Source organism: Erithacus rubecula (genome assembly GCF_903797595.1).
Source record: "Erithacus rubecula genome assembly, chromosome: 3".
Classification (NCBI taxonomy): domain Eukaryota; kingdom Metazoa; phylum Chordata; class Aves; order Passeriformes; family Muscicapidae; genus Erithacus; species Erithacus rubecula.
Genome location: NC_136689.1, coordinates 21,542,422 through 21,563,261, shown reverse-complemented (window position 1 = coordinate 21,563,261; position 20,840 = coordinate 21,542,422). Strand labels below are relative to the sequence as shown.

At 39.6% G+C, this 20,840-nt stretch overlaps 1 protein-coding gene across 6 annotated transcripts; it reads right to left on the bottom strand.

The window, feature by feature from the left end:
* Positions 1-361: 361 nt before the first annotated feature.
* STEAP2 (STEAP2 metalloreductase) lies at positions 362-19,099 on the bottom strand. 6 transcript variants are annotated; one of them, XM_079300032.1, is made up of 6 exons: positions 19,036-19,096; positions 18,676-18,791; positions 14,046-14,567; positions 11,873-12,400; positions 10,127-10,291; positions 362-4,002 (listed from the first exon to the last, which is right to left on the bottom strand). In XM_079300032.1, the coding sequence occupies exons 3-6, from the start codon at positions 14,535-14,537 to the stop codon at positions 3,718-3,720; spliced, it is 1,470 nt and encodes a 489-aa protein (XP_079156158.1). In that variant the 5' UTR covers positions 14,538-14,567; positions 18,676-18,791; positions 19,036-19,096; the 3' UTR covers positions 362-3,717. The 6 variants fall into 6 exon arrangements, with proteins under 6 accessions (XP_079156158.1, XP_079156155.1, XP_079156153.1 ...); XM_079300029.1 differs by having other exon boundaries at positions 14,046-14,903; positions 18,676-19,099; XM_079300027.1 differs by having other exon boundaries at positions 18,676-19,099.
* Positions 19,100-20,840: the final 1,741 nt, after the last annotated feature.

Sequence of the window (20,840 nt, the reverse complement as noted above, 5' to 3'; positions counted from 1 at the left end):
GTAATGTTCAGTTAGTACAATACCACAGTTCTGCAACATTATCACAATTGCATAAAAATAATTAAATAATTGTAGGCAACATAAATGTTAATTACATATTCTACAGAAATGTAAAATTGATGTAAAATAATAGCAGCATATTTAATTTTCAAATGTAGTCAGATTGTCAATGGTAATACTTTCTGCCTAAATCTGTTCAGAGATATGAAATTCTACTCCCAGTTATACCAGCCAATTCTAGTGATTTTAATTAGGTTTCATGTGCAAGACTAGGGTAGAACATAGAGTGGTATTTATCTCATTAAAATTTCCCAAGATTTGATGTGTGCTAAGATTTTAAAGTTAATTTTCTTTAAAGGAATGAAGCACAATGCTTCAACCTTGTGTGGGTTTTGCTCTGCAATAATGAAATAGGAAACAGTCCAGGACATTCAATTCTGCAAGCCTTTTAAGAAATAGACACCTTTTGGAATGCAATTACAGACAAAGTTAAGTTAGAAGTTGTAATTGTTACTTGTTCTTCATTTTTATGTGAAAATCTCATTTGCACTAGAGTTTAGGCTCCTGTCTGTCTCCAGGAACAAGACTTAATGTCTAGAATGTTTGATAAAAAACTATAGTACTTGTGTATCAACACCAGTACCACTGAAATAGCTGCATATAGGAGGAGGAACAATAAAATAAATACCCTGAAACAAATTTATTTGGTTGTGGAAAAAGAAAGAATGCAACTTTTTAAAATTTATTTGATAGATGTATTGAGCCTTTTTTTTTTTCTTTTTTCTTTTTGTATTAAAAAATAGGAAAGTTTCAAATTTCTAAAATGCTTGATAATTTTTTGGAGACTGTAGCTACTAAATGCAGTAATCCAGATACAGCACCTGTCTCAAATAAATCCAAAATTATTGATTTCCAAGAGGCTGAGAAGTTATGTTAGCAAAAAAATATCACTGGACACCTGCTTTCTTTTTGGAAACATCTGCCACTTGTCAGCTATTGGAGTTAAGTCTCAAAGACATTAGCCTGACCAATTATAGCTGTTATTGTAATTTAGTTTTGCAAAAATGGTGAAATAAAATTAATTATTTTCCTTCCAACTGGCTCCGTCACCAAGGCTTAAAATGAGGATAAATCTGAGCTTTCCAACTACTTAAAATTGAAAATTTGTGAAATAAAAAAAAAAAATCAAATATCTCTTGACACACGTAACAGTTATTTTTTTGAAAAAATGTATTCGCAAACATCCATTTTCAAGAAGTATCCATTGGCCTCTCATTCAATACAAAACATGTGTAAAGACATAAAAATACTTTAATTATGAAAAAAACATGCAAGTATTTTATTTTTCATCTCTAGATTTGAACATACTTAAAATGAAAGGAAGTTCAGCTGTCTCTCCTTTTGCAACAAACCTGGAATATACACAGGCTTGATGTGTAAGTTTGGAGAATTTGGATACTAGAATAAAAAAAAAAATGTAGCTATTTTTAATTTGAAATTAAGTACAACTAACATGAGTTTTTAGGCTTAGGTTGGCATAACTGGAGGCAGAGTTTGATTCTAGAATTTTCTTTTTCTGTGAAGCTATTTCATTACAAACAAAGATAATGAGATTTACAGGACCAGTGATGTTTAAGGATAAATTCAAGCTTAATTCTGTATATTTCTGATGCATCATTGGACAAATTCTTACAATGTAATAAATAATAAGAGAAGGTTCAGCTAAGAAAATCAGAGATTTTTAAACAGTGCAAATACAGATAAGAAAAATATAATTTAATACAAGAAAATTAGGACCAAATACACAATCTGATTCACTGAAAAAGAAGTTTTGCTAATTAAGCAGTAGCAGCCTAAAGGTATGAGTTGAGTTTAGTTTTGTTAGAGAAGAGTAATTACTACTGACACAGCTGTAGTAATACTTAATTGTGAACATTACTTAGAATCCAACAGGAAATGCAAACGTTGAGGTTTAGAGATTTTTAGGATAAGAAAAATAATTTGGTTTCTCAAAACTTCAGGCATATCCCAGAGACACTTGTAAAAGTTAGACCTTTATATAAAAATAGAAGATTGGATTTGCACAAAAAGATACTAAGAATTTAAGACACATTCTGGGTAATTCATATGTAATAACTGAAGCTCCAGTGTAGATACATACAGAACATGAGTGTTGTGATGCTTCCAATATATTGGAAGTTTCACAGTGAAAATGGATTTTTTATTGTTGCTGAATTCTCAGCTCTTCTTTTTGTTTTATAGTATTTCCTCATATTTCAAAATAATTGAAAAAACAAAAACTAGGTTACATACATATCTTTCTATAAATGTATAGCATGGTTTTGAATCTTCATTATATGATGTGTGGAAATAAAGAGACGCCAAAGGTCTAAAATCCTACAAAATACTTTGGAAAAAAAAAAAAGACAGTATTAGTTTAATATCCTTTGCTTACAAGATGTAAAATAATTGAAACTGGGTTTGCATCTTCAAATAATGGAATGGTATAAAAGCACACACACAAAAATATATTGTACATGTGCAATAATACACAAGGTGCTACACCTGGGCTGGGGTAACCCCCAGACCCACACATGGGGGATGGATGGATGTGGAGCAGCCCTGCCCAGAAGGGCCTGGGGGTGCTGGTGGATGGGAGGCTGGACATGACCCAGCCATGGGCACTCCCAGCCCAGAGAGCCAAACGTGCCCTGGGCTGCACCAAGAGCAGCGTGGGCAGCAGGGCAGGGAGGGTTTGTCCCTCTGCTCTGCTCTGCTGAGAGAGACCCCACCTGGAACACAGCACCAGCTCTGGGCTACCAGCACAGGAAGGACATGGATGGGCTGGAGAGTCCAGAGCAGGGCCACTGAGATGGTCAGAGGGTGGGGAACCTCTCCTGTGAAGAAAGGTGGAGAGATGTGGGTTTGTGCAGCTTGGAAGGGATGGCTTATACTTGAAGAAAACCTTCATGAAAGATGGAGAAGGCCTTTTTACAAGAGCATGTATTGACATGATGAGGGGGAATGAAAAAAAATTAGGTTTAGATTGGGTATTAGGAGTAAAGTCTTTATTGTGAGGGTGGTGAGGCCCTGGAACAGGTTGTCCAGAGAAGTTGTGGATGCCCCTTACCTGGAAGTGTTCAAGGCCAGGCTGGATGGGGCTTTGAGCAACTTGGTCTAGTGAAAGTTGTCAAGGCTCAAGAGATGAGCGTTGGAACTTACTCATTTTAAGGTGCCTTCCAAATCAAACCAGTGATTCTGTGATCTTTACAAATTAATTTGCTTCAAACTCTGGTTATTTCCTGAAGAATTTACTTTACATTCTGAACTCATTAACCCAGAAATGTGGTTTTAATAGAAGAAACACTGCCCAGAAGTGTCATATTAATAAAAACTCTGACACACATGCTCTCAGTCAAAAAAAAATCCGTAAAGCCTGTTTCTAATAAAATACTACTGTGATATAACTGTGCAAAGGAACATTAATTTTTTAAAATTTCATAATAATTTGCCCTCTGTAATCCAAAACAAAAATATTTTTGTAGTTATCAGAAGTAGCAGTCTTCCACTTATAAACTTCTCATGTTTTGGTAAGAGCTTGTACTACACGTCAAGCAAGAGACTTTACAAAGACTCCTACTTAACTAAACTCCTAAGAATGCACATTTATGACAATAAACAAAGCCCAAACATGTACAACTGTGTTAACAAATATCATCACATAACAGTTATCCTTTCTGGGGAGAGACGTGGAACAGACCCAGTTACTTCTTCTATAACATGGCTTTTCTCCCATCCTCTTCGAATTCTCCTCAGTTTCCTACTTACGCATGGCAAAAGTAACACGATCTTACCCAGGATTACAATGGAAGGCAGAACAAGGGCAAGAACAAAATTTGGTGGTGTATAAAATCTGTAATACTCTCCTTCAAAAGCTCTCTTCCATCCATAAATCAGTACATGGAAAGTACTTATGAGCAGAGCAATGTATCCAAGTGTAGACTGTGAAGAAAGAGAAAATGGGGGAAAAAAAAAGAGATATAATAGCACTTGGTCCTTCACCTGACAACTCTAATACATTATTTGCATTATTTTAACATTTCTATTAGACATCAAGTTAAATCTCTTAACTATTTACTACATTAAGTTAGCAATATATGATTTTAAGTTCACATTCTGAAATTTACAGATGAACTGAGCACTGATATTCAGAGTATCTCTGCTAACATCTACAGGCCTTAGTCAAAGCTGAAATTATGTCTACCTAAATTCTAAGTAATGGAAATCGACTTCAGGATAAGTATGCCAATAAAGAACAATTCCAGTGTAGTTACTAGAACAACATCCATTGTGATTGGAAATTAAGTTTCCTATATCTTAACTATGAGGACAGATCATTTCCAAGATTCCTTATTATGGAACAATGTAATTTTGTTGAAGAGATTTGGGCCTAAACTTGCATATTTTTATCACTATGAGATGCACAGCTTACTTCTGACTCACATCCAGTTGTCTGATGTTAGCACAAACCACCCTTTCCCTTCTGCATCAGCTGTTGCTGACTGGTTAATGGGAATATCTGAACTGCAGGGCTTGGGCATAATAGCACAAAGCAGTGGTGCAATTTACCATAAACAGGCAGTGCTGAATAAAAGGTGAAAGAGAGGGTTTCCACAGCAGCCTGCAGAGGAAGGACCTCTCAGCACATAAATCTAGACCTTGCCACAGAAGGTGGTGAAATAGGGGTCACTCGCCAGTTCTTTGAATCTGCTTTTTTTAAGGACTCTGTAGCTGTAATGCTTTGTAGATTTGACAATGCATCCACCTAAACTTTCCCAAATGATAAAAGAAGACTACCATGCTTTGACTTCTCATGGTGATCAAATGAAGAAAAACTCCTTCTGGCCTAAACTAATTTAACAACTAACTTGGCTGGGAAACATTTGTAGAACATCATTGAAACAGAGAATAAGCATTAATAAAGGTAACTGGCTACCAATGTATGGTCTAATTTCAGCAAACAGACAAGCAAAGAAAAATGCAGCCTAAGGGTCTGTAATAGATAGTGAAAGAATTAATTCCTTCTACCTCAAGATTAAGCAGTTTCTAAGGCAAGAAGAATGTCTGAGCTAATACTATCTGCAAGGATTCACAGCTATAATGGTATAAAAGGAAAATATTTCTGTTAATTTCTTGGGACTGGTACCCTGTTTTTTGACTTTTTTGCCAATGGTTTCAGGGCTGTTTTGTTAATCTCTAGACATAGTGCATACTTTTTCTTAAAAAAACAATTTGCTCCCAAAATATCCCATAGTAAACAGAACACTTGAGGATATGAAAATGGCATATGTGGTATCTGAACGGAACTTCTGGTAAGAAATGTGGACAGAAAACAATACGATCAAACCTGATGTTTTAATATGTTATTGCAGATTTTTGTTGGTATGACTATCCTGAATTCATTGTTTTATCACTGCCTGTAGGGAGAAGGGCACAAGTGAATCATATCCCTCATTTCTTCGTCAGGATTACTGATGAGAAATGTAACAATTCTTGCAAAAAGAAACAGAAGGAAAATATTATACATCCATTTCCAATTATTTTTATTTTAGTGCTTATTTTAATTCCATTTGCAAGCTATAGTTTTGAAACATCTATAAATGTCTTTCTATCTAATGGTCAAAATGAAAACTAAGAAGTACATCAGAAGTATATTTTAAACTAACAACAAAAGAAAAACGTATGATATGCCTGTATTAAGTTCTTTTTTTTTTCCCCTGTGAAGAGCTGCCATATGCTTCTCTGAAGTGTTGGTAGAGCATGTGCTAGTGTGTACTGCACAATTTCAACCACACCTTTAAAAAACTAATAAAGACATTGCTATAGCTTCTGTCAGCTAATGCTATGTTCTTCAACTGGGCCCTTAATTATCATTACCATGCTTCAGATAATAATTCCTGTAAGAGCAGAGGATTTCTGAAAGCAGCAAGAAGCAACACTGTTTCTTCACTGGTAAATTCACATTGAGCAGTGCTGTGAGCAGCAGTATCAGTTGTAAGTCTCTGGCAACCTTCTGCCTGGACTTTAGGATGGCTGCTGGGAAAAGTGGAAGAATATCTTTGGCTGCTTTGCTTTCTTATCTTTGGTAATATTGTGTTTCCTGAAAGTTGAGTAATAGATTAGCACATTTCCTATAGACTCACGAATCTTTCAGCTTTTCTCTAAGTCCTCCCTGTTTTGTTTTGTTTCCTTCCTGATCAAAGTCAGCTTTTAGCCAATATGGGAGATTCCCAGCCAATGCTACTGATAAACTGGACAAACTGGTATTGTTTGAGAAAGGAACCAATAAAAGTTAGAGGAGCAGGAAAGATGAAAGAGAAAAACCCCTAAAATGTTACCAGCAAGATGTACATATTTAAAGACAAAAACATGCTGTGAGGCAAATCTGCTTCAGGAATTTCTACATTCACCATGGTCAAGTAGTTCCGTGCAATTTATATATACAAAATATATTTTCTAAACTCTACATTTATGCAAGATATACTTCAGATTGTCTGTGTAACAGGCTATTTGCTAAACTTAAAAACTGTGACTGGAATCTTACCCATAAACTTGCTAAATACTCAGGCCTCTTTACTCTGGGAAAAAAATATCCTGTTCTTGTGGGAGAACCAAGGCAGGGCAGCCCTTCCTCAAAGTGTATGTATGAGAAATCCTTTATTCACATTGCCTCCAAAAAACTTTAGGATTGTGCAAGCAGAGAAAAGGAGTATCTACAAAAAAGTCAGCTTCCAATCACTCAAATGGCAGATTTATGTTATTTTTTGCTAAAAACCATGAAGTTTAGCTTTCAAAACCAGTCTGCTCTGTTCACTGGCACTTTAAATAATGGCTTTTGGACTTGAAGTCTTGGACTAGAAAACAAAAGCAGCAATCATTTGTGTTTACATTATATATTTACAGTTGAACTTTCCTTCCTAGACTCAAGGACCCAGTGCAGCATAGCTTGCAGACAACATTCTCCATTTCCTTGTATTTTACGTGAACACTCAAGGACTGGTTTCAATAAATGTCTTTTTTTCTGTTTACAGTTGTTGGTTTAAGCTGTTTATTTTGCCTGCTCTGACGAAATACAAATTCTTTTGTATTTCTTACCCAAGTCTTCCTTTGCTCCTTATTCAAATATATTTAGATGAGAAAAAGAAGAATATTGAAGTGGTATTTAAGAAACTGATGCATTAGTTTATCAACCCCAGCTTTCTTCCCTGCTTTTCTCAGTAAACTTCAGCTCTGGGTTATGTTGACTGCAAAGTTTCACACTAAATTTCAATCATCTAAGATTTCCTACTGAGAAAACTCTTCATCACCATCTCATTCTGTGGTTCCTCTATCTGGATGAGTGTTCCTCTCCAAATCACGAAGAAGTTTTGTGCAGTGGTCAGCTCTGGACTGTAGCAATTCCTGTTTTCTGCTGGTCTCTTAGCTCCTTGTAGGACTGACACAGTAATTTCCTTTTGCACTATTAAACCTTCTAATATCTCACTTTGTTCCTATGCAGTGAAGGAGAGGAGCCTGCACTGCTTGTCCTCTCTAAGTCTTTTTCCCTTGATGAAGCAGGCTGGAATTTTTGGGGCTGCTGACACCTGTGTTTGAAACCATGCTAGGTAAGATGGAGACATCTCCAAAATAATTTGGTATATCAAAGAGAGCAATTGATTCTGTGCAAAAATATTGACAACTGGTGTTTCTTTGGAGTATTAGGAAGACTGTGTTCAAAGACTTTTGAACTACTGTAGATTGGGGAGATGCTTCTTAGGGCTTATTCTGCTGGAACAAGGCTAGTCTATGCTGCACATTCTAATAAACTCAGATTTTCCTAGTAGGACTCAAGAATGAGTATGTTCTAGTGGTAAAACTATTTAGATGAGGCCAGTCCCTTATTTTGATGAAACTGCATTTACTAAGATGAGCAAGCAAGAATGTGTTGTTCTCAGTGGGAAGTGCTGAGCTGGGACACGGAGTGTGCAGACTGATTCTTTGTCTGCCAGATGTGAAACAAGTTCAGCAGCTGTTGTGGTAAATCATCTGAGATTCAGGAATAAAGCTAGAGACATACTGTTTTTCCTAGCTGAAAGAAAAGCAGCAATGGGATGATAGGTTAGTAGTTCTGTTGTTTATTCCCCTGATTTAGGGAAGATTGAGAAATTTAAGTTCAATTTTCTTTCATTGCACTGCACTTCAGTACAAGAAAAATATGAAAGAGAGGAAGTAACATAATGTTTTATCTGTTCTCCTTGCATACTGGGGACAGTGAAACTTACACAGAAATACAGACTCCTTTTACTCTAGTAAGCAATCGCTGAAAATCTGTTTTCTGATTGAAAAAAGCAAGAAGACTTTTTTTCACAAGTAACTAAATGAAGAGTAACTTATATCTGGAGAATTAATGACAAAGTAAATACTAAGGAAATTTTTAGTAGGTCAATACTTTTGTGATTAAGAATTGCAAATGATCATAGCTCATTACCAATATCAGTTATCTTCTGCACATGATGCAGTATGAACTGTAACATACATCCAGAGCAAACAACTTACTCCCAAACAAATTCCTCAAAATACTGACAGATGGGTCATTAAAGTTCCTAACTATTTAAATTTGAAACTATTTTAACTTAATTTACAATGGAAATAACTGCAATAAGTAAGTAGCTGTAGATACATCATTGTGATTGCTTTGTGGGTTTAGACTCAAGCACACAAGCAGGAGATTTGGAAATATGAGTAAGCAAAAATAAGACAAAAAATGCTGTGTTTGTGACTGTAAGTTATTAGTGGATAAAGGCATCATGTTACTCACAAGTGAATACATATTTTTCCTTTTGCACTAATGTTTTATATCACCCAACAGCAGTACTATTGTCCCCACACAGACAACTCCAAATGGCAGAGATGTTCTAACAATACACTTGTGTATTTAGTCTCCCTGAAGGCTCAAAGCCTTCAGAATATGACTGTGAATAAACAGTTCTGTCAGCATAACTCCACTTTGAAAAACCTTTCAGCCAACTTTCTGTAGGTCTACCTGCAGTTTTCCAGCAATGGAAATCATAAGGGAAGACACTGCAGATCTCAAACAACTACAGCCATTGAAGTGCTCCCCACCATCTCTTCAAAAGTCTGTAAATTATGAAGCACAACCCAAGCACTGAACTTTTAAGTCAGTGCTCACGTTCTGAAGTGAACAGGACTCAGAATTAGGCAATGTTATTCAGCTAAGCTTAAAAAAATGTTAATCAGAAAAGGCTGAGCCAAGACTACAGTACCAAAGCCAAGGTCAGAAAACATAACAAACCCCAAAACTGTGCACTCTTAGGAATTTTCACCCAGCTGAATCCTAGTAAAATTTCTTGTACCTGACTGCTACCTAAAACTACTAGCAATTATCTCTAGCAGCAAGAATTGAGCTGTTCATTAAAGCCCATATTTCTCACTATTTAATGCTGGTTAGATTTGCATATTCTAGGTATTTACCTGAGGAAGACAGGGAGGGCCTCGAAAAGCCTCTGATTTTAATAAGTAAAGCTTCATTTTTTTACTAGTGGGTATTTTCAGCTAATGAGAATAATCCAGTTGAGAGCTGTGTCAAGTCCCACAGTGGACAGGAAGCAAAACTTAAACAATGGCACCGTGGCTGTCAGAGGGCTGTGCAATAAAAATCCTGCAGGGCAAGTTAAATCTTCAATATTAATAGCTGTGTGCATCTGCCTATACAAGCATCTCATCAGTATCACTGCATTTAGTAGGTTTGTCCAAATTTATCTTTGAATTTAGCAAGAAATTCTAAGAACAGAAGAGAAATAGATTAGTGAACATTTGGTCTTAGTTATGTTGGTTCTTTAAGATCAGGAAGTGTAAAATGAAAAGTTTAGTTCTAACACTCATTAAATGCTTAATGTGCCTTCATGGTAACATATTTGCTAAGCAATTGTTGTTTTTATTGAATTACCAGAGACAGAGGGAAAAAAGGCTCTTAGTCACATTATAATGAGCTTTTGTTTATGATCTTGATCATGATCAAGGGAATTCTTGTTAACACCAAAACTCCCTTATTAAAAAAGCAACGCACCTGAATAAAACTGAACTCCCTCCAGTTTAAGGCACTGTTTACTGAAGGGATGGAAGTTACTGCCAGCAAAGAAAGCAATCCAAGACTCATTATTCCAAATGAGATATACATTTCAATTCGCCACACTTCTTCCTCATTCCAAGAATTTTCAACATTTGCATGAACCTGATGAAAGAGCAGAAAGGAAGAACTTTATTCTAAAGAATATTAAAAATACCAACAGAAGTTATTTTGCTGACTTAAAGTTCACAGTCACAGGACAACTATAAAATGAGGTCAAATATTTCAGAGGTTTCTTCATGCCTGGGAGAAAAACAGCTATTTCCTTACTTCTGGTATTGGCTCTTGCTAGATTAAAAATATTTTAAACACGGAAAATTAGATGAGATGCTAAAAGAAAATGCAACATTATATACCATTTACAACAATACTGTTATAAAATTGGGTATTTCTGCACACTCTTATACACTGTAAAAAAGGAGTTGTATTCTTCAGACACTGCAAAATTAAATTCTGTAACATAAGTTGGATAAACCTGCAATTTATTTCTAGTTTGTTACATTTATAAATAGTTTAGCATAATTTCCTTCAGCTTTTTTATGCTGAATCCAAGCTTGTTTCTCTCTTTCACTATTGTCATCAGCTTTTTCCAAGATAGTTCTTTCTGGAGAGCTTTACCAGAAAAACAGAAACAACTGAGAACCTTAACAACTAAGAAAGTGGATATTCAATTATTTTTTTCCACTTCCAGGTTAACTGTTGCAATAGGACATGTCTTGAAAAAGGTGCATGAAAAATACCACCAGTAAGTGAGAGTTTTACAATATCATTAAAATGAAGATAATTTCTTAGTAAAAGTACCAGTGAATCCTTTAGTATTATTAATTTTAAGTGTGAATTCGGGTTTCTTGCTGCCTGATATAGTTTTGCCCTTTCCATCTTTCTCTTTAAGTTCAGTTTCGGAGTTTTTGACACAACCCTTATTTGGTTTTCCTTTATGTTCTATCACATCTCTCTTTCCTACAGGTTTTATGTGGTGAATAGCAATGCTGTTTTTCTGGCAATGCTGCTTTTCTGCCACTTTAAAGGTTACAATAAGCTGTCTCACTGAGATAACAGCATGAGACCCTCTTCTAGAGGATGACAAATTTGCTGGAGAATGTTTCAGGGTTATGCAAGATCAATTGTTCTTGGAAACTATGAGTCAATTTCTATTGCCTGCAATAGATGATGTTCACAGAATTTTAAAATAAAGTATTGGTCCAAAATGTTACAAAATATCAGTATCTTTTTTTTTTTTTCTTTTTGGAACATAGAAGTATCTGTAAATATGATTACAGTATCTGCCCTTGTACTTTTCATATTTGTAAATGCACTTACGATATACATACTTTCCCCATGTGTTAAGTATACATAGAAAGGACCATACTTCAGAATTTTCCTGCTGTTGCTCTTATCCTGTCTATCCAACACACTTCTTATGCATACTGTTATCAGGAATTTCAATAGGACATGTCCTTGATTTCCCCTGTCACACAAACTTGACTGCAGATTGACCCACCAGGTGAGCAAAATGCACAGATATTTCTTTTAGTCTCAGTATTTGACACCACCTATGCATAAGATAACCCACAACATTTTATGCCAAAAGCAGTAGAAGAGATCAAGAAAAACCCAATTATTTTATTCAGGAGCCGTATTCACTCAGCCAAGGCATTTTGGGCTTGTTGAACCAGACTGTCTTACCTGCTGATAGGCCATGTTGAGGAACAAGTACCGCTCTGATCTCCTCATAGGCAGGCAGAGGCTGTACACCACGTGCACTGCTGCAAAGAAGAAGCTGAGCAGCCCAAGCTGCTTCCGACACTGGAGCCAGCTGTCCAGCCAAGGAGGAAATCGCCGGTACTTGGTGCCGTAGTAAAGCTGATAAGCAGCTGCAATAAGTCCTGATAGATACACTAGAGAAAGCAAAGTGATAGCAACAATTGGCAGAGTCTTGTTCACAATCTCAATGGGAATCTTGTAAAAGTCGCTTTGCTGGTTTCTCATGTACGGATGGATGACATCTCTGACAAAGGAATAGATGAAGAAAAATGTTGCCAGGCTAATGGCAATCACTACAGGCCCCTTCCACAGGGTGAACAGTCGCAGAGGCAGGTTTTCAATCTCCCTTGAAGATGACAATGCCCCTAAATCAATTGGAATGAAACTGAGCTGACGGGCAAGCTCAATCACTTGATGGCGAGCCTGAACATTGTTACTGCAAATATAGACCTGTTGGGAAAGTCAAGGGAATTATCTTTAGGCAGAGAAAGAGACTCAAAGGTTAACAAAAAAACAGCAAAACCCACCAAAATCTTTAAGGGCTTCCAAACCAAAGCTACAACACAACTGCTAAAACTGTACACTTTCTCTCAGCTCGTATCACCAATATGACAATACAATCACACAAAAATATAGCCAAAGTGCAAATATGCACACTGATTTATCAACAGAGTAGTCACAACAAAATTGGCTTTTTCTTGGATTTTATAATGGGGGATGTCTTGGTAGTCTGCATACCAAAGCCTGTCATACTGAAATGTCTACAGGACTGGAGTAACTTGAAGCAACAGCTAAAATCATTTGAGAAAATCCAAAATCTCTCAAAAATACAGGAATCTTGAACGATGACCCTTAAACAATCATAGCATACACAGAGTGAGAAGCAGCAAACTGTGTAATCTCTCCATGGGTAACCATTTCAGCTTAATTTCACAACCCAGATTTCCACAGATTTCAGATTTCAGCATTTAACAGAAAAGAGAAAAACTAGCAGCCAAACAAGAACTTGTTCTAATTGCCAGTTGATTATACAGTAAAAGAAGTGTACTGCTATAAAGTACTTGAAGGTTCTGTTAAAATTTACAATGGAATATAGTTTGCCCAAGACTTATTTGCTGATCACCTGCACTGAAGCAAATATGATCTGTTTTGACTGACATGAGTTATTTTTAGTGTAGTGCTATTCTGGAAGGGGATAAAAGAAGTATGATGAAGGGTTTTTTTTTTTTTTTTAAATTATGCTAATTTCATATCAATTCCTTTCCATTTAAATCTATGTGGACTGCCAGAAAATTGAATTAGTCTCCAGCAGTCATGTTACATTAGTTATTTCTTATACATTTCTCAGATTTTGTAAGGCTATGAAGGACTGCATGCTTGCACAGGCTTAAATCCTTTACATCACCTCAGCAAAATATGAAAAACATAAAGGTGCATTTTCCATATGAAGGATGGATTGGCAGAACATACTGGGAAGGAATTTGAACATAATGTTCCCAAGCAGCCCTAGATCAAATGAATGATTACTTAGAAACATATGTGCCTCCTTCTGTTCCCTCATATTTATGATATTGGGGCACTCTAAAAGCTAGATAATATCTTTCAATCACTCTGCTGCTACATTGAATGCAAGTATTTTTAGAACAGCTGATTCCGAGCTCTGGGATCAGGACCTCAGATTTCTGTGCATCTCTTTTGCTGCAACTAAAACACACTAGGACAGACTGTCTCTACCCTCATATAAAGTATAGAACATATTTTCTATAGAAAACATTAAGACCCAACTCTTCTCCTCTGTCTGTAGTCATTGAAAGGTCAGTTGTTTACCCTAAGATAGTATCCACATTTCCTCTGCAATCTTTAAAGACAATCAGGCAACACAGGGAAAAAATTGGACTGCTTACTTTATTTGTCTTACAGTGGGATGAACTAAATTCTGAAGGTTTTATTGGCTACTTAAATGTAAGTGAAAGTTCCAACATTTTAGGCACGTTAAGTCAGGGAATGTAAATCTCATGAGTTCTGGCTGTTACACTCAGTTCCTGTCATTTTCATCTTAAAAATAAGTTAAATTAATACAAATAAAACCATTTACCTGTCTGCTGGCATCCTTTGGTCCTAACTGCAGTGACCAAGCTGAAATGACATTGAATCCTTTGACAATTAAGGAATCGGGAAAAAGTGATGCCAAATACTCTGCATTGGAGTCTGGATATTGGTCTACTCTTGTATTATTGCTGACATCAATCAGAATTTTACCAGCAAGTAAATGTTTGAGATCCCACAAAGAGTTGTAATGTTCTCTGTGTATGGCTACAAAAATGATGTTTGTTTTAGTTACTGCATCTTCATGGTGAGTGACATCAACCACGTGGGGAAAGAAGTCAGCAGCATGTTTAGGGTTTCTGCTCCCTACGACCACGTGGTACCCACATCTGATAAGTCTGATTGTCAATGACTTAGCGAAGTCTCCACTTCCAATGATGCCTATTGTGACCTTACTGGCATCCTTGATGCCATTGGCAACATTTGGTAGGAAAGTTTCGTTGAGGTTCTTGGGACTCCCCATCATAGAGATTGATTCCATACTTCCAAGACACCAAACCTAAAATGATTTCTTTAGAGGGGAAAAAATAGAAAGAGAAGAAAAGAAAAAAGAAAAAACAACAGAAAAAGTCAGCATCATGCAATTTTATGAGACCAAAATATCCATAACACCTCTGGAAGCAAAATCTTGGGTTCTAAGTTTCATATTTTATTTTCTCCTTAATCAAGTATGAGATAATCAATTTTATCTTACAATATGTCACCAATAGAGGGAGAAACAAGAAACATAAAGTACTTCAAGCACTTCAATAATACATCTACTCAAGTAAACAACAGTATTTTCATCTTCTCCTATTTCTTACCTTCCACTGCACTGAATACTGGCCCACAAGATAACTTTGTGCTCCTGAAACTAATGGTCAATAGAATAATGAGTAGAAACATGTAAAAAAAATTGGAAAACAGTAGAATGTAGAAAGCACTAACCTGTGATCAGCCTGAGATCAGTGAGTACATGGAAGCTGAATTCCATTAAAAGTTTATGCAGGTTATTATTGCTACATCCTCTCCTGACCATGAAGGAGGAGATGCAAAGGTCTGGAAGCTGCAAATGTCATGACACCCTGACAAACATCTACCTGACATACTCACCTGTCAGCCTGGAAAATGGGCTGCCCATGTGGATCCAATGGTAAAAACAACAAAGAAGTTTATCAAGACCTAGTCGTGAGATGACTAATGACATTTCTAGGTCAGACTGCTTGGTCTAGCCATGGATGTGTAAGGATTAACTGTGGATGCAGGGTAAAGGATTCAAGGCCATGAGTCACAAATATGCTTAACACAATTTTCTATCCAAGGCAAGCAAGATAAATCATGGAGACAAACACATGGGACAGCCTTCCATAAAAAGCTCATGGCAGGAAGAGAAGATTTGACACAGTAATTAAAGAGAAGATAATTTCAGGAGTCAAATTCAGTGTAGTAAGGGATGTTTTGAAGAACAGAAACTAAGGCTTGTAGAAAAGTAAAATAAATATTGCTATATCCTTGGTCACAAAACTGCACTAAAACTCTAATATAGACATTAAAAACCAACAAAACAACCCTTGGGAGGTAAGCCTTCACATGAAACCATAGTTATGACCTAGGTAGTTCTGCATTGTTGGGGGATGCTGACCCTGGCTGGAGGCCAAGTGCACAAAAAGATGCTGCTTTATCACTCCTCTCCTCAGCCCAGCTGAGGAGACAAAATACCACGAAAGGATCATGAATTGAGGTAAGGACAGGGAGAGATCACTCACCAATTACCACCCGACACAAACCAGACTCTACCTGGGGAAATTAACTCACTTTATTACCAATCAAAATCAGAGCAGGATAATGAGAAGCAAAATAAATCCTAAAGAAACACCTTCCCCTCACCCCAGTAAGTTTCTTCTTGGCTTAACTTTATTCCTGATTCTCTCCCTTCTTCCCCTCTGCAGCACAGGGAGACAGAATGGATGTTACAGTCAGTTCTCCCCATGCTGTTTCTGCTGCTGCTTCTGCCTCAGGAAGAGAAGTCCTTCTCCTGCACCAGCATGACGTTCCTCCCACAGGAGAGTCCTCTACATACTTCTCCAGTGTGAGTCCTTCCCACAGGCTACACAGTTCTTCACAAACTCCTCCAGTGAGTGCAACCCTTCAGGAACAGGATGATGCAGTGTGGCTCCCCATGGGGTCACAAGCCCTATCATGAAACCTGCTCCAATGCAGGCTGCTCTCTCCACAGGTCCATGCCAGGAACCTGCTCCAGTGTGGGCTTCCCATGGGGTCATAGCCTCCTCTCAGGCATCCACCTAGACTGGTGTGGGGCTTCTCATGGGCTGCAGGTGGATTTCTGCTCTACCATGAACCTCATGGGCTGCACCACAGGCTGCAATGCTTAGGGCACCTCCTCCTCCTGCTTCTTCTTTGCTGACCTTGGTGTCTATGTAAGTTGTTTCTCTCACATGTTCTCATCCTCTCTTTTGCAGCTGCAATTACTTTTTTTCCCCTTCTTACCTACATTCCCTGAGAGGTGCTGCCACCATTGCTGATGGGCTGGGCCCTGGGTCCATCCCAGACCCAGCTGACACTGGCCCCATTAGACACAGGGTAAGACTCCTGCAGCTTCTCACAGAAACCACCCCTACAGCACTCCTTGCCATCCTGCTAGCAGTCTTGCCAGGCAAAGCCAATATAACTGCAGAACAGGAATAAATTCTGAAAATTAAGGAAGCAATGAGGAGAGGCAGGCTAAGAAGGAGCAAAAAGAATTCGTAAAGTTGCTGTCTTGGGAGCAGTCAACAGACAACACAGAACCTTTTCCTGAGCCACCATCCAAGAGCTGATATGATGGCAATTAATCATCAGTGGGGGCCATTAACCAGCCACTGGCTAGTAATACAGCTTGTGTGATGAATAGCTTCCCACAATAAAAAGCAGCTTTGTGTTTCAGAAATTAGAGAAAGCTACTAGAAGAATGGGCACTTTCCATTTCAGCTTTGACTAGAAGGTACAAACTCACTGCAACTGCATTCAGAAGTTAAAGACAGAAAGCAATACATGAAAATGACCACAGACTTAGTATTCAAAGAAAAGGTTCTAACAGTGAATCCTTCTGATTTTTATGCATTCACTCAAAAAAGCATTGAGTTTTTCCTTACCATGTGACCTGAAATATATTTAACACATGACCAAACTAGCAGTATTTCCTGTATCAGGATGGGTTTGCACCCAGGAACATAATGAGAATATATAATGAGATAAGAGATGTAACTGGATATGACAGAGCACGTATGCTTTCATCATGTGATTACAGCAGCTTGTGATTTCAGTGCATACCATTAACCAGAACGTGCTGCAAAACTTTGAGACTGAAAGGGAACCACCATTAGGAAATGTGCTACCAGTACCATTTAACCATGCTGCAGCCTACGTTCAGTTTTAGTCCAAAGGATTCTGGGGACAGTGGACACACAGGACTTGGACATGATGAATTGCTCTGGTGAGCTGAATTTGGTCTGCTGGCCAAAGTTTCTCACTGCTTGTTCTAAGGAAAATGCAGTGCCAGTAGCAGAATCAAACTAACAGACTTCATAAAAAACCCTCAGGGAACAGGCTGACATGACTTTTAGACAAGTCATCTAAGAGATGGACAAGAGCAGAGAGTTAGCAGTTACTGAAAGGGACTATATTAAATGAACTGCAATTCAGAGGCAAGAGTGTGTAAGACTCACATATATGCAACAGGAGAGCTTTCCTGACCTGAAAAATCACACAAGATTAAAAAAATGAAATAAAAATCGTGTGCATGGCTAAGGAGCACTATGAAAAGGCAAAGAGACAGTGCTATCATGTAAGGATAAAATCAGAACAAGGATGGTACAGAAGTGAGTTTCTAACTAGTGAAGAAAAAAAATGACAACAAGTAAAATTTCCATAAATGCAATAAAAAGACAAAAGGCAGAAGGCAAAGTTAATAACTTCGAAGGAAAAGGATTAAGTTATAACTCATACAAAGTAGGATGAATTGTTAAATGTCTTCTTTATTTCAGCCCTCAGCAATAGGTTCAAATTTAAAGAAATTTCCTTCTACGAGGAGACAGATAGTGAGGTCAAAGTGGAAAAGGTAAGTTTAGAGTAAAGGATAAAGATAAGATAAGGATTTTCAAGTCAGCAGACACTTACGAAATCAGCCCACAATGCTTAAAATTCTGACCAAAGCGACATCTTCAGAACTAAAGAGATTACAAGACAGGCAGACTAAGCACATATTGCTAAATGGAGGGAGGACCACTAAGGAAAACAAACCCTCACTTCAGCCCCTGAACAGATTTTTCATCAAGTTATTGTGCAATCAGATATTAAATAAATGGGAAGCAGATGATAAGAAGTAGCTGAGGTGGATTGTTCAGGAACAGATTCCCAAAAAACCAACCTTCTTTTACGAACTCACTGATTTCGGAGTTACAAAAATTAATAAAAGTGACATAGATTTGACATACGCTCTTCAATTAGCTAAGAGCACATCACAGAGCTGTGCCAGCCAGACGGTGACACACGTGAGAAGCTGCTGCTGGAAAATGAAGGAGGAGAAGCCCGAACGGACGCAAGCCGGGCCACTGCGGCTGAGGCGCCGCTCGGGCACTTACGGGGCGCGGGGCTGGCGGCAGGCCGGGCGCGGGCCGGTGACCCCGGGCGGCAGCGCGGCGCGGAGATCCAGCCCGGAGCAGCTCGGCGGGGCCCCGGTCCGGGCCGGCATCTCCAGCTGCAACGACAACACCGCCCGTGACAGCAGCGGAGCCGGGCAGCGCCGCCAGGCCCGCCCGCCGCGGGGCGGGGGCTCGCCGGCCCCGCCAGGTACCGGAGCGCCCCCGCGGCTGCCCGAGGCCGGGCCGCAGCGCTCCGTGGGGCGCCGGCACCGCCGGAGCCTGCCGGGAGACGGCCGCGATGGGCAGCAGGGAGAGCCCGGCGGGGATGGGGCCCGTCCCGCCCGGCCCGGCGCCGCTCACCTCCGCCCGCCCGCCGGGAGCACCGCGCCGCCGCCGCTCCGCTCGCACCCGGGCCCGCAGTGCCGGGCGGGCGGGGAGGCGGCGCCTCTGCCGCCGCTGCGACCCGCCCCCTGCGGCCCGGCGGCTCCGGAGGCGCGGGGTGTCACCCTGGTGGGTGGCAAGGTGACCGTGAGGCGGCAGGTGTGTCCTTGAGGGCGGGAGGGCCGATGGGTGCATCGGGAAGAGTGTGGCCAGCCGGTGATCTTCCTCCTCTATTCGGCCCTGGTGAGGCCACATCTGGAGTGCCGAGTCCCTTCTGGGCTCATCAGTGCAAGGAAAACTACAAGAGAGGGTCTAGGGGACAGCAAAGATGATGAGGGATCTGGAGGTTTCTCTTACGAGGAGAGACTGTGAGAGCTAGGCCTGTGTGGTCTGGAGAAGAGAGGACTGAGAGGGAGTCTCATCCCTGCATAGAAATATCTCAAAGATGGATGTCAGGAGTGTGGTTCTTTTTAGTGGTGCCCAGCAACAGGATATGGAGCAATTGCCATAAACCAAAACTCAAAAATTTCCACCTCAACATGAGGAAAAACTGCTTCACACTGAGGGTGGCAGAGCACTGGAACTGGCCACCCAGGGAGGTTGTAGAGTCTGCCTCTGGGGACATTCAAGACCCACCTGGATGTTTTCCTGTGTAACCTGCTCCAGGTTACCCTGCCTTGAAATGTATTGGTTATATGATCTCCAGAGGTCCCTTCTAATCTTAGCAATTCTGTGATTCTGTGACCTGTGACAGCACAGGGGCTTGGTGTAGGGGAAGAGGGGCTGTGGTGTCCTCAGCTTTGGCCGCTGTCACTGTGCCCCAGCCCCTCTGGCCTGTGAAACATCTCCAGCACAGGCAGAGCTGGGCCTGGGGTGCTGCTGACACAGGAGCAGCTGTGAGCAAATGGCTCAACCCCAGATGAGCTCATAGCCTGGAGGGCAAAACATGCCTCCCAGACCCTGCCCTGCCTCAGCCCAAGCTGATCTTCAGCAGGAACTGGTCACCAGCCCCCTTTCCTTATGCTCTCCTGGCAGAAGGGTGCTGCTGCAACCAGTGCCAGCTGCAGGGCTGTGGAATCGTACCATCCTATGTCACAGAATTGATACATGGGTTGGAAGGGACCCTTAAAGGACAGAGTCCAACACCCTTGCCATGAGCATCAATATCTTTCGTGATCTGGTTGTTCAGAGCTCCATACAACCTGACTGAATGTTTCCAATGATGGGGCAACTGCCACCTCTCTGCCCAACCTATTCCAACATTTCACCACCCTTCTCATGAAAATTGATTCTAAGGGAGTGCTGGGTGTCCCTGCAGACCAGAATAGCTTCCCAGGTTTGGTTAGTGGGGAAGTCACTCCCCACGTTTGCTCTGTGCTCAGTATACTCTATGTAGGTGGGAATTGTGCTCTAATCTCAGTGTTACTCAAAATGAGAAATATATGGTTTAGCCACATAACAGCAAAGCTGAGCCCCAAGATCTGAATTTTATCTTGTTTGACATGGAAATTTCCAGTTGAAGACAAATGGAGCTTTTCCCTGTAAAAGTATAGCTTCTGATTTTAACATCTTTTGATTTACCTAATAAATTCTACCTTCCATTAACCACTGTTGTGTATATAACAAGTGTAATCCTCAATTCTTTGTTTTAAAGGCATTTCAAACTGATCAACCCACATGAAAATGTGTCTCTCATTTTGCAGCAAAAACTGATGAATGCACAGGTGATTGTGCATGAAAGAAGCCATATGATGACACTAAAACACTGAAGGTAACGTTTTCAT

Excerpts from the sequence above, each read along its gene's own strand:
- STEAP2 (XM_079300029.1), bottom strand. The coding sequence starts at position 14,537 with ATGGAATCAATCTCTATGATGGGGAGTCCCAAGAACCTCAACGAAACT. Across the intron at positions 12,401-14,045 it reads CAAAGGATGCCAGCAGACAG|GTCTATATTTGCAGTAACAA; the intron begins GTAAATGGTTTT and ends CTTTCCCAACAG. Across the intron at positions 10,292-11,872 it reads TCAACATGGCCTATCAGCAG|GTTCATGCAAATGTTGAAAA; the intron begins GTAAGACAGTCT and ends CTCTTTCATCAG.